The sequence below is a fragment of the Rhinichthys klamathensis genome, unplaced genomic scaffold, assembly GCF_029890125.1.
Source record: "Rhinichthys klamathensis goyatoka isolate OS25496 unplaced genomic scaffold, OSU_Roscu_1.1 h1tg000296l_1, whole genome shotgun sequence".
Taxonomy (NCBI): domain Eukaryota; kingdom Metazoa; phylum Chordata; class Actinopteri; order Cypriniformes; family Leuciscidae; genus Rhinichthys; species Rhinichthys klamathensis.
This window is the reverse complement of record NW_026606815.1, coordinates 1,766,488-1,779,871: the sequence shown is the minus strand read 5'-3', so window position 1 is coordinate 1,779,871 and position 13,384 is coordinate 1,766,488. Positions and strand designations below refer to the sequence as shown.

Genomic DNA, 13,384 nt, shown 5'->3' with positions numbered 1-13,384 from the left:
TACATCTTTCGTGTAATAGAACATGGCTTCATTTGTTATGAGGCTATAAATATATATTTTTAAGAAATTCATTGTAGGTACATCTGCCCATGTAGTAAAGAACAAATAGAACAAATTAATGAAAAAAAAATATTTTGATTATTATATTTTCTCCCTGTTTGTTCATTTGGGTTTTTTCTTTGTCTCCATAATCTTTGGATAAGTCCGTGCTTAAACGTTGCCTGGTAGTCAGTTTAGAGAAAATGTAAGATCTGTTATTCCTTAAAGTTGTTTTTTTGTGGGATTGCCATATTGCAGTTATTCCTTCAACATATTAATTCTAGAGACCTTCAGATACAGTATTACATAAGTTTAAATAGGCTTCAGTATATTCAAAACTCTGCTGCTCGTGTGCTCACCCTTACCTTTCCACGTGAATACATTACCCTCACATGAAGTTGTACTATGGCTTCCCATTCATGCTAGAATTTATTTTAAAATTCTCAAACAAAGAATTGTATTGGACGGCACCATCTTATCTTTGTAATCACGTTTTCTCCGTGCTAACACTCTTTCTTCCTCAGTCTTAATATAAACTTAAACGATTAGTTCACCCAAAAATGAAAATTCTGTCATTAATTACTCACTCTCATGCCGTCCCAAATCCATAAGACCTTAATTCATCTTCAGAACACAAATTAAAATATTTGTGATGAAATCCGAGGGTTTTTTGAAATTGGTAATAACATTGCAGTCTATGAGGGGTCAGAAAGCTGAAGATGAATGAAGGTCTTACGGATTTGAGACAACATGAGGGTGAGTATGACAGATTTTTTTTTTTGGGGGGGGGGGGGGGGGGGGGGGGGTGAACTATCCCTTTAAGACTATGGGGGGAAAGAGCCTTTTCATTCAAAGCCCCCAAGTTATGGAATGCTCTTCTCCTCACTATTAGAACTTTAGAATAGTTAAAAAGTTGATTTCTCTTTTTTTTTTTTTTTATTAATTTATTTAAGGTTGTTTTTAACTAACTTACCATGTTGCCCTTTTATCCGTGTTGCTATTATTTTACTTTTTCTGTTTTGCTATAGTGCTTTGGGAGTAAGAAAAGTGCATTAGAAATAAAATGCATTGTTATTAGCTATTATTTATTATTAAGTGTTGTGTGTCATTTGAAAGAAAGAAGGTTTTGTGCAGTTGTGCATTTCCCTTATATGAATTAGATTTTTTCCTGCATTACTATACTGTGATCCTATATATGCTCATGTGTTTTGTTCCCTTGTATTTGATTCCTGGTTATGTTTGTTGGCTTTTTTGCTTAGTTCAATGACACTGCCTGATGGTAAGCCACCTCCTGTAGTGTTATTTCAGAAGAGCTCTGACCAATGCAAGTTCAGTTCAGTTTTTAGCCTCTCAATGACCTTGGAGGACTGAGCTGAATTTGTTCTTATCTTCACCATGAAGTCAAAAACAGAAACGAAAACCAGGAGGCCACAAAGAAATCAGCAGCACAACTAGATTGTGACCTTCTTTTGAGATGCAGGAAATCTTCGACTTTCTCAAATCTCACATTTCTGGGATTTGGGTTTTCTTTCTTTCTTTTTTTCTTTACAATTTGTTTTGCATTGATCAGATTTTGCTATTCCATTAGCTTTCAGAGACTTAATGAATACAGAAAATTAAGTACTATCATTTTACTGTACAATTGGGTCTTGTCCAAACACAGGACCTTGTTATACTAAACTAGACATCACATTTGTACAGCGACTTAGAGGATGTCAGTGAACCCAAAACAGTTTATTGAACAAGATGTTATTTGGATGAACAGCACATCATTGAGAACAACAGGCAACAGGTAAGTATTACGGATATGGTAAAGACATGAGTAGATGTTCGTAGTATGAGTCTTTTTCAGAGAAGTTATGGCAAGCTGTGCAGGTGATCAGTAGTCTGGGGAGAGCATGAGTGTGAATGGAGGAAGAGCCTGTCTGTGACACATTAGTATGTTATATCTCTGGATATAATAACATATGGCTGAAGTAGTATTAGATACACACTGTTTAAACTAATTTAATAATGATGAATAAATGACATCCAATAATCGGATCAAAAGAAAGGACACCTTTTACATTCCATTTAGTCATTCCAGTTTTATTACCTGGTGAAAAGTCTTATCGCTTAGAAAAAGAATATCAAATCTTTCCATAGCATGCCACATGATTTGATCATTTTGTCTGTAGCACAAACACCACTAATAAAAACAGAGAAAAATCACTGTCATCTTAAATCTTCAGTGTATTTGATCCAATCTTAAACATTACATATGTCCACCATTATTCAAGTTTAATTCAACATAGTTTTTTTAATTTCCTGTATTTAAAAGTATGTAAAAAGAACTCCCTGAGGAAATACAGCCTCTTCCCAAAAGGCAAACATTACAAAATACGTGACCAAACATATGCTAAGAGTTTTTGTCATTCATTTGAGGGCTTTGAACATTAATGTTTGACTAGTAGCAAGAATACCTTGTTAATACAACACACACCAAAAAATAGAATGATTTTTTTTTTAAAAGGAAAAAAAATCCATATTCTTAAACAAGAAGAGATAAAAATTCATAATATTTTAGTCTTCAGAGACTCAAAAATGCAGAAACCACAGACTTTCAAATGTCAAAACAAGGGGCTATTTGTCCAGGCAAATGCATCCCTAAGCATGAAGGTTGTGTTGTTGAGAGCATTTCATTGGAAGATTGGAAAATGAAAGCAAGTCTGTGCTTTACAAGGGAAAGTCCGTACAAGAAAGAAACATTTCTCTGCAGCTGCCTGTGAGGTGAATCATGAATCAGGTTGTTCTCACACTGCTGTGCGCTCTGCTGTTTGGAGTGAGTCTTACACACTCTGCAGGTAAGCTGATTTCTGCCTTTTATTCCACTTGCATCACATACACACAAATCAATTAGTAAAGCCTTTTACTTTACCCTTCAACCCTTTATATTGTTAACAAGTGTAAAAAATAATTATTTATAATACAAATGCCTTTAGACTGAGTTTTCAATTATCTTTGATAATTAAATATAAATATTAATCATTTATCAATCTTTAATTGTTCCAAAAACCAAATTTAAGTTTGAGGTCAATCTGACACACAGTTAAAACCCAAATTATTAATATTATAAAATATCGTGTTTCATTATTGAAAGTATATGTATCAAAGTATGACATTTCTAAGCATTAAATGTACTGGATGATCTACTGTCTGTCCTGATTGAAAAAATAAACGCTGCAGTGTGATCAGTTTATCAGTCATCATACAAAAATATTTTGCAAACAGAATTAAGTATTAAAGCAATGGAAATAAAACATAATCATATTTTTTGATGTTATTGATGAAAGAAAGTTATTGTAAAAAGTTTCTGTCAAGCATATGCAATATGCATCATAATAAATGTATCTTAATGTGTGTGTGTGTGCGTGCGTGTGTGTGTGTGTGTGTGTGTGTGTGTGTGTGTGTGTGTGTGTGTGTGTGTGTGTGTGTGTGTGTGTGTGTGTGTGTGTGTGTGTTTGGCATGAGGTTCATTTTCTAATTAGTGACTACAGTGAGAACAATTGTCTTCTGCATCAGTGTGTTCATTAGCCCTTAAACTTAGCATAACTGTTGTTAAATATATAGGACATGGAGCGGGGCTTTCACCACGATGTTTATGCAGAGGCAGACTGCTGAAATCAGTGAAGCCCGGATACATTCATGTAGTTGAATTATTCCCACCAAGCCCCTCCTGCTCAAAGACCGAGATTATGTAAGTATGCTTTGACTCCTGTAATGTTTATAAATCAATATTTCTCCTAGATTCTTTTTTGCAATAATTAATGAACATTACAATGCATGTCCTCTAAAATGATTTGTTTCTGATATTTCCTCCTGCTGCTTAACTTAGACTGACTCTCAAAGGAAAAGGAAAAGGAAAAGGAAAAGGGAAGGAAAAGAGATTAAAGGTGTGTTTGCATCCGTATAAGAAGCAAGGACGGAGATTAGTGGAGGGCAAAGGGTAAGATATACACCACTGTTATGCTACCACTTTCTGAATGTATAACAACCAAGTATAATTATGTTTTGTATTATGTCCTATAGAATTAAATTATGTGTCATTGTGCCATCATTCCTAGGATACAAAACAAAAAGCAAAAGAACAGAGGAAGAAAGGGGAAGAATTAGAAGTCTGATGACAAGGATGACTAGTGGAATTATTTTTCTTTATTTTTCTTTCTGTTTTGTGATTTACAATTTTTCTGTGATGAAACTATAATGATACAGGCTAATTTTGATTGATGGCAGTAAATGTTTTGATCTCTAAGAAATTATGACCACCAACACTGTTTTGAATAAAGTATTGGATAGCTTGTGTCCAAAATTATTACTCTATTCACTTCGTTGTATTAATACATTTTATACAAACCTTTCTGATCCAGAGGTGTGATATAATATAACCATGAAATAAAAATAATTCCAATGTGTGTGATATATGAAATAAAAATAATTATTATGATAATTTGATGTTATGTTTACTTAAGTGTATTACTATGAAACAATTAATATGTTTTGATGAAATAATGATGAATCACAGTGGACTTTGACTGTTCAGTCTCTCAGTAACTATATGAAATATTTGTCTACAGTATAAAGCGTTTTGCAATCTACTCTATCGCTCACTAGTAATACAGATTTCAATTAACTGACAATATTCATTACAACAATGCAGTGCAGATTTTGTCATGCTCGTGCTATAATGAATCACACTTCATTATGAAAAATAAAGAATTTGTGAATTGAACACTTTGGCTGAGCCTGGTTTCTCACAAGGTTTTTTCTCTCTCTCTATTTCTGTCACTTTATAGAGTTTGGGTTCTTTGCCTTTGGTTTGCTTACTCTGGGACACTTAATATACAGCAACATTACTGATTAAGCATTAATGAATATTTAACGCAGCCTCTGCAGAAAAGACAACTGCTGCACACACACACACACACACACACACGCACACGGACACTGAGTATGTCATTTTAGACTGTGGAGGAAGAAAGTTGTAATGAATGAAGATCAACCAGATGACGTAGTTAATAAAATAATGTTAAACAATTATTAAACAATTTATAATTTACAATATATATCAGATGTAACTGTAAGGAACTTAGCTATAGGAAATATTAATAATCAATAATAACTTGTTATGATTTATTATGAATATTTGGGTCAGTTAATTGGATTAACTTGACATGGCTACTTTAATATTACAATCAATTAATCAGTTCGTCCAACGAACTTGATTATTAATTTATACTAAGAAAAGGGTATCTTCCATGGCCACAGAAGAATAATTATTTCTTAGCATGTACAGCGCTTTGAGCATGTAGCAAGATCAAGATCGGAAAAGAGACTTTGTTTGCAAGCAGTTAATCAGAACCAAATACATAAAGTGCTCAAGTTTTATTAACTCATAAACATGAATAAACTAAACAAACATATATAAATACATAAATACATGTGTAGGAAAAAGGAGTGAGAGATGGAATGATGTAACGATGGATAAGATCCATCTAACTATGAGAAGAACCAACAGCATTTCATTTTCACATTTCATTGAATTGAATACTTGCATTTGTAGTGGGAACAATTCTTGAAGTTGTGGAAAATTGAAGTCGTTGAGGGTTCCAGCAGTGGCAAGTGGAAGTTGTTTGAAAGTTATCTTTCTCCATGAGCATGTAAGGCCGTCTAATTCGATCCAATGGCGGTACTCGATTAGAGTTGAAGGTCTCACGCGTGTTCCGTCTCTTCCCATGGCAAAGGGATTTTTAATTAAATGCAATACATTTTATCTTATGTATTAACTCGTTTCATCTGACTCCATAAAATGAAAAGGTTTTTCAATGATATCTGTGCATCATTAAATATACGTTAATGTTTGACTATTCCTTTTAACTCCAATGAAAATAAAGTCAAAGTCTGTTAGAATAATCAAATATAACAATTTATCATATCAGGTAAATGTATTATTACAATTCCATAATCAATTGAAAGATAATCAATGCAAACCATCAAATGTTCTAGAACAAAGAGAACATTTCTAGACGGTTCCAGAACCGACATTGTATGGCCAGGGCCGCATTAAGAGCTCACTGGGCCCCGGGGCGCAGAGCACCCAGGAGAAGTGAGAAAGTCGGAAGAGTGGGTGATTGGAGTCGTTGTTGGTTGGAGTCGTTGTTCCAAAACTCCTGAGATTGTCCTTGGTTCTTTGTGAGAGAGTCTTCTCTCTCCTGCCTGAGCCCATATCTGGTTGGATCAAGGCCTGCTGGGCCCTGGGGCCCCCGTGGAGGGGGAGGGGGTTCCCCAGTATCACCAGAAACAGTGTTGCGGCTGGATGAAAAAACTAAGAGAGGGAGGTCACATGTGGACTGTCTCTAATAAAGCCTGACAAAGATCCAACCCCTAAGGGTTGACTGGACCAATAAGCAAGGTGAAATGTCCGAGTGGGAAGGTTGCTCTAGTTAATTTACGAGTCTTTGTCCCAAGCGTGGTTACCCATTTTAACGGCGTAAATTTTTTTATCGCGTGATTAACGGTCTTTTTGGCCTAGCAAACTTTGTAGTTTTTTTTTTCACATGCTTTTGCAACAGGACGCGGCATGGACGTTTTGAAAGCGCAAGCGGATCTAGCTAGACCGGAAACAAAACAACAGGCACGCCGCACACACTTGTTTGGGCTTGCGAGCCGGATGCGCGAGCGCGAATCTCTCTGCTCGCGCGCGGAATATAATGTGCGAGCCCGTTCTCATCCCAAGGCGTACTATACTGACTCTTTTGCCAAAGCGTCTATATCCAACGCACATGGCACCCTTTAGCGTCATATGAGACGCAGATATATGGCGCCTCCTAGTGGTCTAACCCTAACACTACCCCAGACCTAAACCTGCCCAAAACCAAAGCGTGTTATATTGACGCTAAAGGGTGCCATATGCGTTGGATATAGACGCTTTGGCAAAAGAGTCAATATATTACGCTTTGGGATGAGAATGCGTTGAATGTGCCGAGCACGAATTATGGAAGTAAAATAATCCCAAATGTTTTTGAAACAAAAAGCCTGTTGAATTGTACTACTTGAAAAAAATATGCATTGCATTAACCCTGCTTGTATTTTAATGCATTGTATTTTTAGGGCTTGTATTTTTATAGGCTGAAATTTAGCATGGTTGAATATTTAAGCTGTGAATATTTCAAATCAAATCATTTCAAACACATTTTCATTAGTAAAATTTCAATAATCCATATTCACCTTTCATATTTCATTTCCCAAATATTCAAACTGATTAAAAATACAACCTATAATATTCAACAGGCGGTTTTCGGTCCATTTTATTTCGCTTTGCAAATTCGCTTCCACAAATTCAGTGGTTCAAATTCGACAGTAAATTCAACGTTGACATCCAGGAGCTGCAGGAAAAGCAGTAGATTACCGAGCATAATCTCCATCTGCTGTTAGTCGACCTCACCAGCAGGGTGCAAGCGCGTGTTGTTGACGAAGACCAGAGCAACAGTTAGCGCAAGCCATTCATTCATAAAAACTCAGCATGCATTATGTTTTTTGTGACGATTATCTGGGTCAGTATATATGCGTAAAAGATGATAAAGGCACAAAAGCTGTTTTTATGTTTCATTCATTGTTACTTTCCCTGTGTAGCCTTATGTTATCAGCCTTTTCTACAGTGAATGGGATTATAATCTGTTTCCCTCAATACATCATCATACTCAAAGATTCCCCGAATTCCGTCAGGACAAAGCGCTTAACGTAGCTTAATGGACTACAGTGATATAAAAGACCAAACTCGCACCTTATTTGGAAAGTATGTATTGTACATGTACTGCATTAGATTAAACTGGGAAGTAGCACTTTCATATTGTTGTTCTATATTGTTAGTTTAACTAGTCGCTTTGGATAAAAGTGCCAGCTAAAAGACTAAATGTAAAATTGGGTTGACATTCGCACATTTAGGGACCGTCTCTAAAGTAACAAGTCCTATAGGCCTAAACGTTTCTAACTTCAATAGCAAACTTCAATCTATTTGAATAAATTGCGCATTATGCCTGAGCCTGACACCTACATGAACACTTTACAGTTGGCTTTATGACTGTAAGTCGTTCTTTTCAAATGGTATTTAAGTTAGAAACGTGTATACCAATTTCGTATGTAACTTTAGAGACGGTCCCTAAATGTGCGAATGTCCAATGTCAAACCAAATTTATGCCAGTATATCACTGGGAAACGCTCAGCATTAAACTTTGCGCGTTAAATTCATATTCTGAGTCCATCTGCTAGCCTGCGAGTTTGGTCTTTTATGTCCATTAAGTTACGTTAAGCGTTTTATATGTCCAGCAGGGGAATCCTGACATATTGAGGGAAACCAAACCCTAGTACTGCATGCAGCACATCGCTGCAATATAAGGTTAAGGCAACTAAACAACCAAGAGAAATATGTCAAATGTAACACTGGATCTGTACATCCGCATCGGGGGAATAACATTATCGTTCATGGTAGAGAAAGATGCATGTAACTTAGGCTACACAGGAAAAGTAATCGTGAACACACTGAATTTCACATAAAACAGACGTCATAATAATCACAAATACACTTACATTTTCGCAAATAAGTTTTTATGAATGAATGGCTTGCACTAACTGTTGCTCTGGTCTTCGTCAACAACACGCGCTTGCACCCCCTGCTGGTGTGGTCGACTAACAGCAGATGGAGATTATGCTCGGTAATCTACTACTTTTCCTGCAGCTCCTGGATGTCAATGTTGAATTTACTGTCGAATTTGAACCACTGAATTTGTGGAAGCGAATTTGCAAAGCGAAATAAAATGGACCGAAAACCGCCTGTTGAATATTATAGGTTGTATTTTTAATCAGTTTGAATATTTGGGATATGAAATATGAAAGGTGAATATGGATTATTGAAATTTTACTAATGAAAATGTGTTTGAAATGATTTGATTTGAAATATTCACAGCTTAAATATTCAACCATGCTAAATTTCAGCCTATAAAATTCAAGCCCTAAAAATACAATGCATTAAAATACAAGCAGGGTTAATGCAATGCATATTTTTTTCAAGTAGTACAATTCAACAGGCTTTTTGTTTCAAAAACATTTGGGATTATTTTACTTCCATAACGAATCTCTCTGCTCGAGTCGCGCGCTCTCAGATACACGCTGCTCTTGTGAGAATTTTCTCTGGGCTCGCTCAGAGAATATGCCTGCACTTAAAACGTGTTCAGTGCAATCGCGAATCTCTCCTCTTCCCCAGCTAACAATTTTAGGTTATAAGAACGTTTTCATAACGTTCCCATTAAGTTATAAAAACGTTATTTCTGAATGTTATAGGAACGTTCAAAACGTCCAGTTTTGAGTGGATGACGAGCTCGAGACACCGAAATGGATGCCAATAAGATTCTGAATGGAACGTTTACTTTTAAAAAGTTGCCAAATAGTTCCATTGACGAGACCAAAGTGATCTGTGTGTTTTGTCGTTGTGAACTGAGCTATCGTCATCGCAGCACGTCCAGTCTGAAATACCACTTGATGATGGCCAAAAAAACACACACACACACACACACACACACACACACACACACACACACACACACACACACACACAGCTGATGCGAATTCTCCACCCCCTCGTCAATATCAGGACCTCGTCAGTATTTCTTTCACCCTTTTATTGATGGACAGTGTTACATTGTGTGAGAGATTATTTGCTCCAAGTAAGAATGTTTTAGTGTGAAATTGAACACAATATATGCCAATGTTGTTTTCAATAAAAAACATTTGCACAAAGCAAGCCGATCCACTTTTCCATGTTGATAAGAGCATTAAAATGAGAAAAAATAATGGGACAAAAAGAAATCAAGAGACATTTAGAATAGATAAATATGTGCGATTAAATGCGATTAATCGCGAGTTAACTATGACATTAATGCGATTAATCGCGCTTAAATATTTTAATCGTTTGACAGCACTAGTTTCAATATTACTTTAGCTCTACGCTTAATCTGACTCCAATTTTGACTGATAATCAAATTTAGATCGTGTTTTTTATTAGAAAATAATCATAAATATTGATTATGATTTAATTTCGATTTTTTATTTTTCTGAGTATCCCATACTATCAATTATTCATTCATTAAGGGACCCAATGCCTCATAGAGTCACACGCTCCGGGTTAACGTGGATTTCACGGACACAGTCTTGCCAGTCTGATCTTGGTCAGAGGGTGCAGGGTTTGCTAATACCTCTTAAGTCGGTTGCCTACTGCTCACTCATACAAAAAAGTGTAGTGTATTTAGCCACTTCCATACAACTTGCCAAGTCAGTGATAGACAGAAATCAAAAGGTCTCTCCGGTCATATGCGCCTTTAGTTTGACCTATCCTGGACACAGAGCTGCGGTAGCACCAGCTTCCTCATAATCTACTAAAATAATGATTTCAGAATACTTCAGAATAAATCAAGATGTAACATTTAAAAATGTATCATGCCAATTACACAAGTAATTAACAGCCAGTTCAGAAATAATAAATATGTGACATCAATTACGCCAAGATGATTCTAAAAGTAAGCAATGCATTCCTGACAGAGACACACAGTAGTGTGTGAGTGCTTTCCACCGGGAAAACACTGACACAGCACTGTGTGGGGTTTTTTCTTGGTTACGGTTCCCCCGACTGCTCTGTTACCTAGCCTTCAGGTCAGGAGGAAAGGAAGGGACGAGGGAGAGGAGGATGCAGAGATAAGGAAGAAGAAACGTTTGGACAGGACAATGTCCTGTGCTCTTTCTTTGCGATCTTCTGTCCAGGGTGCGTTTTATTACTTTATTATCTCAGTTTTTGTCTTAGCAGGAAAATCAAGTCTTACAATACAGGTGAGGTTACATTGATCGTTAGTTGGTTGTATACCAAGGTACATATCATAATACATAATAGTACACAAGACAGTAAATAATTTACACAATGCTATGAAGCATGTTCATTTATAGATCAGTTAGTCTATTATTAATGCAGCAAAGTCTGTTTTAAAGAGGGTTTCTGTCTTCCCATTGTCTCTCTCTTGTGCACGTGGCCACATTCCTGTGGAGGTCGTAAAGTCTCCTTATCAGCCCTGTAACATGACACTGTTTCTGCCCTTGTGTTCGTTTCATTTGGGATGTTAGTTTTGGAGTTTCATAAACCTTTGTATATAATGAATCATTAGTGTGTGTCTGATGGGTCCAGACCCTACATAACATACAAAAATAGTAAAGTAGTAAGACAGTTATGTGATTTACACTTAAAACAGAAGCAAATAAATATTCCACTTATAATAAGAGAAACAAAGTCTAATTGTAAAGACAAAGCAATAATGCACAATGTAAGTTTATCAAAAAGTTTATCACAAAACTGTTTTACTTCCTTTACTGTTGTATATTGTGACAGATAATATTGTATCTTTGTGAAATATGTAAACATGATGACACAACACTTAAAACACTTTTATAAAACAATGAAAACATTCAGATATTCAGATATCATCTACACTTTTGTTAATTTGCCAGAAACTAGGTAAGAAATTGGAATAGTAACTGGAACTCAGTAAGATGCCATGCACTAAAGCATCAAATAGAGAAATCCCAGAATGTCTAAGAATAATATAAAATGAAGCAAGTCAACTCATTTACTCACATTTGGTCAAGTGGTTCAAGGTGAAGACCATCAAGAGATTGAACAATGAAGACTGTGGCCGCTCTACTTGTTTTTATTAGTTTGGCTATTTTTTGCTATTGAATGTAATATTATTTTTGCTTATTTTAATATTTTACTAACTCAACAATATCTGTAGCTTTGTTGTTTCAGTCTAATTGTAAAAACTAGTGGTACATTTAGGCTGATTCAGCTGTTGCTACTGGAACGGTGGGTCCATTAAAACTCATTCAGTCATCAGTTATTGCTCTCAGTTTATTGTACTCAACATGTAGGAGTAGACATTTCTTATGGTGGTAATTGTTGGTTTCTAAACATAAACATAGAAACAATTAATAGATTACAAACACATCTGCAGATCTTAAACCATACATCTGATATCAACTTTAACAATTCAAATGAATATAACACCAAAGAGAAACTATACATAACTAGAATTCAATATATCATATCAAACACAATCCTTTAAACAAACAATCAGAAAGAAACTTACATTGTCAACAACGCAACAATTCCACACAGACCATGTATGAATGGGGGAGACGGCTTCTTATATACAAGCAAACTGAGACTGAAGCATGATTAGTTAGTGGCAACAGGTGATCTTATCAGGACTCAATCAGCCAATCAGATCTCAGCAGGATTTTCTACAGCCGCCCCCAAATATGTTAACATATTTGTATCTACAGGAAATTCATACAATTGGATGATCCGTATCAGTCAATTCAGAAAGAACAATTAGACGGCTGACAGGACGAATTAAAGATTTCCCTTTGCTGAAGATCTCAGCAACTCTCACTCTTCCATCAGGACTTGGCAAAATCTTACTAACAGTCCCGATAGGCCAGTGTCCACGCGGAAGCTGAGGGTCCACAATCATGACAATGGCAGAAGGAGCAATAGGATTACCATCACGTTCCCACTTTTGACGAGTCTGAAGACTTGGAAGATAATCTCGGACAAAACTGACCCAGAATCGATCCGCAAGAACTTGACTGTGTCTCCACTTTCTATGAGTAAGTAGTTCTGAATCTGCATACATCACTTGTGGAAGAGAGGCATCTCGCCGCCCCATCAGTAGGATATTTGGGGTGATTGGATCAGGGTCTGAAAGATTTGAAGACACATAGCCAAGAGGTTTTGAGTTTAGCAACTCCTCAATTTCAACGAGCACTGTATACAGAACTTCCTCTGAAACTACTTGTTTTCCCAAGACTGCTCGTAATGCCGTCTTAACAGACCGTACCTCTCTCTCCCAAGTACCTCCAAAATGGGGGGAATATGGCGGATTAAATGAGAATTTAATTTGCTGTTGGGCAAGTATCTCCTGAAAGGAGGGACTAAGCTGCGAAAATGCCTCCCGGAGTTCTCTTTCTCCTCCCTTGAAATTAGTCCCTTGATCAGATAATATTTCATGGGGCCTACCTCTACGGGCTACAAATCTTCGAAGGGCCATAAGGAAACTGTCAGTATCCATACTAGAAAGTAGTTCCAAATGAAGACATCGGGTCGTCTGGCATTTAAATATAATGCCCCACCTCTTCTCATGTCGGCGACCTACTTTGATGGTTAAAGGCCCGAAACAATCCATACCCGTCGACCAAAATGGAGGCTTATACA

The 13,384-nt window shown here is 36.4% G+C and overlaps 1 protein-coding gene across 1 annotated transcript; it reads left to right on the top strand.

The window, feature by feature from the left end:
- The first annotated feature begins 2,726 nt into the window (after positions 1-2,726).
- cxcl20 (chemokine (C-X-C motif) ligand 20) lies at positions 2,727-4,398 on the top strand. The gene is made up of 4 exons (XM_056270020.1): positions 2,727-2,882; positions 3,649-3,775; positions 3,914-4,024; positions 4,143-4,398. The coding sequence occupies exons 1-4, from the start codon at positions 2,816-2,818 to the stop codon at positions 4,189-4,191; spliced, it is 354 nt and encodes a 117-aa protein (XP_056125995.1). The 5' UTR covers positions 2,727-2,815; the 3' UTR covers positions 4,192-4,398.
- Positions 4,399-13,384: the final 8,986 nt, after the last annotated feature.